Here is an 8,507-nt window from a genome sequence, read left to right on the forward strand (position 1 = left end):
CATCACATGAGGATGTCAAGGAATCCAAATGTTCTCGTTATTCAGTCTGTGCCCACAGCGGGTCTGTTTTCATGCAACGGCTCCTCCTCTCTGCAGCCAGAAACAACAGCCAAGTGAGGGAGAGCTCCGGAGCCAGAGAATAAATCAACAAACATTTCTGTTGAGCACGCCTAGAAGGATTTTATGATTTTACATATTGGAGTTATCAGCAGAACAATGTTCTGTTGGCTCTTTGGTTGTTTTATCCGCGTACTTATCTCACGCATACAGCTTGCGTTCATGTTCGTGGGGATTAAAACTAAAACGACTCTATATCTTATCTAATAATCCAAACGTAAAAATAATTAAAAGTGGTTTTCTCCAGAGAAATAAATGCAAGGCGGAGACGTAGAAGTCGTCTCACACCTCCGAATTAACCGAGAAGGTAAAAGCCTCGACAGGTATGCGGCCTGTAATTAAAGAGGAGACTCATTTGGAGGCCTACCCGGTGAACTCGGTGGTCCGGAGCATCGCCACCAGACTCTGGAAGGTGGGAAGCAGCCGCCGGTGCTCCCCGGCAGCCAGCAGGTGGCCGCTGTAGTTCCACAGGTAAACGGCGGCGTTGGCTACCAGCCACGGCTCCTCCATCGCGACCTCGAGCTCCGCTGCACGCAGGAAGTCGGAGGTGGCGTCGGCGGACAGAGCCTGGAGCCAGTCTCTGGGAGAGGGAGAGATAATGACAGAGAGAGAATGAGAGAGAGAGAGAGAGAGAGAGAGTTAAGTGGCCACTGTCTACATTTGTGTTGTCTCTAAATGTTTAAAATGACAATGCAGAATATGATTTTGACATTAGGGTTCATACACGTGTCGACCAATGGGTGTCTAGGACTATAAACCAGATTTCCATGACCAAATAGTTTGTGAAATCTGGGTGTCATACATGAAAAAGTGATAAAATGTTGTATTTAAACTAACAAAGAGGATTCCAAAGCATACAGTATATAACCTCAAATGACTCAAATGAATGAGAGACAATAGTTTAGATTAAAAGAATAAACATTCATGTCTTTTCAGTTAAGGTGCGTTCACTTGCAGCGCGGAAAATCGAGTATGAAAGAGCGAATGCCGGCTTATATTTAGAGCGTCTTTCTTTTTAAAGCATATTAATTATTTAAAACTCAGCATAAATGCACATATGAATATAACAAATCTCCATGACTTCTCCAAAACTTTGGGGATTTCTTTCCCCCCAGGACTTTTCGAGGCCTGGAAATAACCATTTTGAAATTCCAGGACTTTTCCAGGTTTTCCATTACATTCTGGCAGGGGGGCAGACAATGGGAATCAGCCGTGTGGCTGTAATTGGGGGCATTTACATTGCATCTTGTGAGTGTTCAATGGACGTTGTTCCTCTCGAACGAAGAAAAGAACGTGGAACTTCCTCGACGAGAACAAAGCTAAACACGCGACGTAGGTGAGAGGCGACGTACCTCGGGTCACGCTTTGACATCTCAATCGCTTTGAGAAAACACAGCACAGCCTCTTCAAAGTCTCCCTGAAATAGAAAATCACAGACACACGAACATCAGAAGAGGAAACTATTCAGTAGAGGCCACGGTGTGATGAAATACCAAGAAAAACTTGAACCTGCACTTAAGTGTGAAAAGACAAAAGGGCAACCTGCCTTAAAGTTATATATAGAGTAGACTTGTGGTTCTCAACCTTTTTTCAGTGTATTTCTTCAGCCATGTACCCCCTAAATAGCCATTTTTGGTTAAATACACAGCGCTGTGCCATCAGTGTCTGATTTAATACAGAATATATACAATTATGTTCATGAACTTACACTTATGGATGCTAATTTTAAATATATTTTGTACAAATCTCCCGTACCCCCTGGAGTACCTTCACGTACCCCCAGGGGTACACGTACCCCCATTTGAGAAGCACTGCCTTAAAGAAGCGAAGACATCTGCTCCTTGTGTGTGTGTGTGTGTGTGTGTGTGTGTGTGTGTTTGTAGCCCGTTGGAAAATAAGCTTGTGTACGCACCAGCTCCCCGTGAGGAGACGTGTCGACCGTCCTCACCGCGCTCCCGGTGGCCGGCGGAGACTCCAGCCGGCCCCGGCACAGGTAGGCTCGACACAGAAATTGATTAGCCGGCGGATTCCCTTCAAAGAACCTCTTTAGACACCCTGAGCTCATCTCCACACAACCCAGCTGAAAACACAAGGGGGGGGGGGAACACACACACACACACACATAAAGGCCGAACATCATCACTATTTGGACCTCGTCCGCTGTCACATTGTGTCGCCAGTATTTTTCCTAAATTTGATGCACGATCCAAACTACTCGCAAATGTCTCGATGAAAAATTCAAAATGATCCTGATTGCAGGTCGTTGCCCTCGACAACGTCGTCACTGTTATATTCAGTCTCCTGCTACTTGTTAAACATTCAAACAGGCTCATTGTTTGGTTCAAGGAATTGTGTCACTGCCAGGGGAGAACATTCATAACACAAAGGTTGCATGCTGTAAACTTATAATTGTGTTATAATTAGGTAATTCATTTTTTATTCCTCATACTGGAAGATGACAGAACAAGTAAAACTCAAAACATTAATAGTTCTAGAAAAACTGAGGACTATAGTGATGTGTTCCTGCTGAGGATCTCAGTATTCTTGAGACTTCAAGGAGAAGATGAAATAGAGAAGAGAGAACACATCACATTATGGAATATCATTATTCAAATGCACTTCCCCTTCCCTTGGACACTCCAGTCCTCATTAGTGAAGCTTCATTCATCCTAACCTCCTGGGAGAATTGTTAGATTTAGCTAACTAAAGTAACTGTGTGGAAACAGTGAGTGATTTTCTGTATAAGTATTCTTGAGATGCTGTCACCAACAAAGCGTGTGTTCGACGAAGAATCCCAAAAGGATCAAGTTACTGCTTTATTTACTCAAACTAAATAAATCCAATAAGTCAGTGATTCCTCAGACGACGACGCGCAGCATTTACCCATATAAATGATAATACATCTTTCATTCTCTGAGGCTGGTTAACACGCGGACATCTCGGAGGTCTCTGAACTCCTCACGAGGTCCAGAGCGTGTGTTCTCTCAAACACAAGGATGCCAGCATCAGATGGCGTGGCAGCATCAGGCCTATGTGAACACTTTGATTGGCTGTCATCAATGTGCAGTAGAGCGACACATGAGGGATAGTTAACTATCCCTCATGTGTCGCTACTCTGTCAAACACCCAATGTAACATGTGATGCATCTCTTTCTGACTATTCTGCTCTGAACTTCTTTCATGTGAGGGTGAACCTCTTTTATTCTGTAAACCTCTGAAACCCAACCCAATGTTCCTTAAAGCTGCTCTGAACCTCTCTTGCCCAAAGTTACAGTGTGTTGATAGTTGTTATTGGACAGTGTTGAGCACGGTGTGTTCTTGAAATAAAGCTTATTCTACTCAAAACCTCTTTTCTTCTCATTGTTGAGTGCTTTTAATTGTCTCCATTTTTAATGTGTTGTACGGCGACCTTGAGTGCCTTGAAAGGCGCCTTATATAATGAATGTATTAGTATTATTATTTAAACTGTTGGCTGACCGCAGAGCTCCAGTCTAGACGTCAAGCAGCGTTACGTGACGTGAAACACAGCACGGGGCACACTTTTAATAACTATTAACTTTAATACAGACCTTGTCGCTCCGTTGCCTGGGTGAGAAACTGACGAATATCCCGGTCCATCTCGAGAGAACGTCAACTATCGGTAGCTCATGTGTTTACGCCAACGGTTAAGCCGTGTTTGTTTGAGAATGTTAAGATAGAACGTTAAGCTAGCCAGTGTCGTAAAACTAATTAACGGCTGTCGTTCGCGCTCAAATGTAAAGCTACAGGTGTGTAGAACGTGTTACGTTAGTCAAACCCGTTTGAACATGATATAAAACAACACGTTACATTTTTTACCATCAATACGCCACTTGTTGAAGTCTGTAATAAACAAGTAACACGCTGGATAGAGCCACCGTGTTTGACGTTAGGAAACGTTACTCGGGAAGCGTTACTAGGCAACCGAAGACCCGGGAGGCAAAACTACGGGAAACGAATGGGACCAAAAAGCTTGACACACGATTGACTACTAACTTGAGTTTAAACATCTCACAGTCGTGTAACCGAGCGATATGGGTTCGTGTATCGGCTGCACGTATCACATGTGAACAAACAGAGTCGGGAGGACGAACGTGTCGCCCAGCCCGCGGCTGCACTCTCACTTTATTTCTTCCCAAACTCCGGTTACCTTTTCTCCCTACGGCAACCCCGAAGGGACATATCATCTGCAACACCAACACACCTGAAACAGTCTGTTGCAGTAGTCTCTCAAATACAACAAAATATTCTCTCTCTCTCTCTAACACTGGAGTTGATAAGCGTGTATTCTTTTCTGATCAATACGCAACTGTGAGGTGCGCGACTTGACAGAGCGGCCAGCTGCTGATCACTCAACAGCCCGACGTGTATGAATAGATGGTGCGCGCGCAGAAAAACCCTGATAACCCGCCGAATTAAAACGGGTAACACGTTAACAATATACAACTTTCTTACGTGTATCGCGAAGGTTTGAGACGCGAGTCAGCTCGTTATATCCGCTCTCCTTCGCCGATCTCAAACCGGAAGTAAATTGCCGCCGTGAGACCGCAGCAGAGTTCCGTAAACAGAGCTATAGTTTCACAGATACAACCCGCCGACATAAAACGGGAAACACGTGAACAATATATAGCTTTCTTACATGTATCGCGGAGGTTTGGGGACGCGAGGGAGCTTCTGATCTCGTCTGTACATGGGACAGCCCGAGAGATCAACTGATAGCTACTATAGCTAGCATGAGCAGCTAGCGAACTTGTCATACAAAGTAGTACCATCTTAATAACGGAGAAACGGTTTTTGCTACAGTTGCAACCCACGTGTGTTTAGAGTAAGAGCACATCTAATGAACTCAGTCATATTTGATAAAGTAAACCGACCTTGGAGAAGAAGTTCATGAGTTAGACAGATCCACACGGCTTGGGGAATTAGATCCAGATCTCGAACCGCTCCATGGGACTTTGCCTTACATCTCGCGAGATTCGTGGACACATGGCGAGATCTCAGGCAAATCCCGCGAGAAGTTATTAAGTGCTGAAACAATCAGCAACATGACCTGGTTTCAGCTTCTCAAATGTCACGATGGATAAAAATGTCATATATATTTACATTATTAATATACAGCAATAATTGTATTTATTCAAGTAAAATATCGATATTTATTCCAAAACAATAATTATATACATTCTCATGTACTGGACATATATATTTTTCAATGCAATAATGCTGCTTATATTCGTCCAATAATTCTTATTGTATCATTTAATTAGTATTACTCATACTATGTATGTGTGTGGTCTCTTCTTCCTCTCTGTGACCCATCTGTCTCTCTCCGCCTCACAGAAAGAGGACTGTGTGAAGTCCCCCCAGGCCATCTCCTTCCCCATGCCCTGGTCCTTGTACAGGGAGAACACCCTGGAGGGGCAGTAGACGTACTTCCCCAACACCCCGGGGAAGCAGCTGTGAACATGAGGGCTGCCGGGGCCTCGCTTCAGGGGCACAGGCGACCTGTCGGCAGCGGCTCCGCCGACTTCCTCTTCTTCCTCTCTTCTGCCACCTTCTTCCACTCGGCCCCCCTCTGCTTGGCGGCCTCCAGCTCGCGCTCAAAGAAAGGAGACGCTGCAAAGTCCTCAAAGGACATGCGGGGGTCTCTCAGGCCTTCACATTCATACGTCTTAAAGACCTTGGTGGAGCAGTAGAAACATGTTACCGTCTTTGTCTGGTAAAAAAAGTGAACCGAGGAACCGTCGGCAAGGTAGCGGGACTTTGGCTGACCGCAGGCCAGACAGTTCCTCGTCAGCTTCTGCTGCGGATGTTGCTGCTGCTGCTTGTCCAGGATCTCAGCCACCATCTTCTCCACTGCATCCCGGCTCAGTGACTCCTCCTTGAGAGGAGCCACAGCTGGAGGGTTGACGGTTGCAGGAGGCATGGTGATGACCGGCACACTGACCGTTTGGCTGCCGGTGGTCAAGCTCTGCCACAGCTGCTGTGTCCAACACCTTCTCTGGGCTGGTGTTCAGAGAGGAGCTGGTGGGTTTTCTTTTGGCCAGATGCTTGACATATCTGGAGATATGTTGGCATGTGGTCGGATGTAACAAACTGTGAGGGTCAGTGCACCCCCTCTGGACCATGGCGGCGTAGTCGTCATCCACCTGCTTCAGCATGCGTGGAGCTCCGTGGTGTTTCATCAGAAGCCGTCAATGGCACCTTCTGTCCACCGGCCGTGGTCCAGGACCTGGACGATGCCTCCTGTTTTCATCGGTCCGGTGCGAGCGGCTATATGGAGAGGAGGATACAGGCAGCGGTGCTGTAGATAAATACAGCGTATAAAGCACATGTTGATTACAGTTTTTCTTGGGAGAATACAATTATATGGTGATGTGTTTTATATATTTTCAAGATTATTGTAAATAAACAATATATTAAGACGATTGTCTTGTTATTCTGTCTTTTATTTACACGGCTGGTTCTCAGTGCAAAGTCCATATGAGGGTGGTCGGGGTTTAATTCACCTGGAGCAGACGACGGCCTCAAGGGCGGCTGGAACTTTACGTCAGACCCCTCGTGGAAGGACAGGATGGGCACAAGACTGGATGGAGCTTCCCTCACAGTGGCACTGGTCTCCTGAAATGAAGCGTCACACGGAGAGGACAATAAGTATTCACAATCTGATCATCATGATTGATAATCGACGGGTCATTTATCTGGATTACCTGACGGTCTGTGGCCTCTACAGCTGCAGGATGCTCCGTCTCCTTGGCGACCGCAGCGGCCATGCTTGGCTGTGTCTTGTGCTTGTCCCAGTTGAGAGGAACAGGACGACAGCCGGGCTCCACATAGTCCAGACCGAATCTCTCTCCTGTGTCTCCGTTGGTGACCTGCAGCGCTGGATATTTTGCCTTTGCCGTCACCTTTGCAGACAAATTGTTCAGCTCTGCTATCAACACGGGGTCGAACACGGCTGGCAGCTCCACACCGGGCAGCTTCAGGTCAACCAGTCTCCGGAAGTTCCAGCGCACCACCCCTGTCATGGCCTGCGCCTGGAATAGGTCACAGGAAACCCGGTTCCCTGTGACCCACTGGGCTTGGTGAAAGTGGAAGCCCTCCTGCTGAGAGGGGCCTCTCTCAGGGATCCAGATGGGCACAGCAGCTCCCTCGGTGTAGTTCAGCTGCAAGGTGCCACCAAACCTGTACAGGGTTCCCTCCCCCACCTCAGGGTCGCTCAGGCAGCCTCTCAAAATGTGCACCCGCTGAATCTTTCATATCTTTAACATGGAGGATTTGAAGAGGAGCAGGTCATTGGCATCTTTTACCAGGTAGAAGTGAAGCAGGACGTCTTCCACCCTCTGCAGCAGCTCTCGGGGCTGTGGCACCTTCACCTGCAGCGCTCTCATGTGCAGCTGAGTGGGATTTGGAGGAGAGATCCCACAGAAGGTGTTCGCCTCTGGAGATCTCCCTGGTCCACAACGAGGAAGGCTGCAGAGAGGAACTGGCAGAAAGGTGTAGAGAGAGTGATGCTCCGAGACTGAAGCGCCGCATGCAGTGGAACAAGTCCAACTTGATGGTTATATCGTTGTTGAACTTGGTCCTTGAGGCGCTGGTGTTCTCCAGGTTCCCAGACGATGCCTCTGAGGTCCTCCAGCAGTCCCACAAGAGCTGCTCCTGAGCTCCAGCCTGCAGGACCCTGAAGGCAGCACAGCAGTCCCTAAAACACGGGAAATAAAATCACAGCTGAAAATATCTCTCAATTTATTGAGTACAAATTGAGCCTCAATATATTTTACAATATAAAATAAATCAACCTGAAGTGTTCCAACTAATTGTATCTTTTCATTCAGAAAAAAACAAGACAACTAAACTATATAACGTCCACGTCAAAAACAAAATGATGTTTTGAACTATACGTGTATGTGTGTGTGTGTATATATATATATATATTCTAACAAGAAGATGTCTCCGGAGAGAGCGAGAGATTTGAGAAAGGAACTTTTGTAAACATCTATCCAAAAGAAACTGCAAACAAAAACTACACTGTATAGTCTAAATATCTTGAACCTCCTCTGACCTTGCCCCGTATGATCATTACATCGAGGTCACAGAGCTGAGCGTCCAGTTACACTCTGCAATCTTCCAAGTGAAGACAGCGTGCCATGCTAGCAGCGAGGCAGTGTTTCTGTTGCATTCGCATGGAATCATCATTTTAAAAGACGAGAGTTAAAGTTTAGTGAGGTCGGCAGAGAATACGAGCAGAAGAAATAGACGGCGCTGCCTTTTTACTTTTTAAAGTTGCATTAAAAATAAATAATTGCCATCCTCCGTGATAAAAAGTACAACCGGATGTTACGCAGGTTGCTCTCAGGAGAACATTTTTAACAGAT

The 8,507-nt window shown here is 46.3% G+C and overlaps 1 protein-coding gene across 3 annotated transcripts; it reads right to left on the minus strand.

The window, feature by feature from the left end:
* Positions 1-7: 7 nt before the first annotated feature.
* On the minus strand, positions 8-5,080 carry LOC130207311 (cilia- and flagella-associated protein 46-like). 3 transcript variants are annotated; one of them, XM_056435846.1, is made up of 5 exons: positions 5,010-5,080; positions 2,030-2,197; positions 1,470-1,534; positions 485-697; positions 8-90 (listed from the first exon to the last, which is right to left on the minus strand). In XM_056435846.1, exons 1-5 carry the CDS (start codon positions 5,025-5,027, stop codon positions 42-44), a joined length of 513 nt encoding a protein of 170 aa, XP_056291821.1. In that variant the 5' UTR covers positions 5,028-5,080; the 3' UTR covers positions 8-41. The 3 variants fall into 3 exon arrangements, with proteins under 3 accessions (XP_056291821.1, XP_056291820.1, XP_056291822.1); XM_056435845.1 differs by lacking the exon at positions 5,010-5,080 and adding an exon at positions 3,687-4,011 and having other exon boundaries at positions 2,030-2,172; XM_056435847.1 differs by lacking the exon at positions 5,010-5,080 and adding an exon at positions 3,955-3,989 and having other exon boundaries at positions 2,030-2,182.
* Positions 5,081-8,507: the final 3,427 nt, after the last annotated feature.

The sequence above is a fragment of the Pseudoliparis swirei genome, chromosome 17, assembly GCF_029220125.1.
Source record: "Pseudoliparis swirei isolate HS2019 ecotype Mariana Trench chromosome 17, NWPU_hadal_v1, whole genome shotgun sequence".
Classification (NCBI taxonomy): domain Eukaryota; kingdom Metazoa; phylum Chordata; class Actinopteri; order Perciformes; family Liparidae; genus Pseudoliparis; species Pseudoliparis swirei.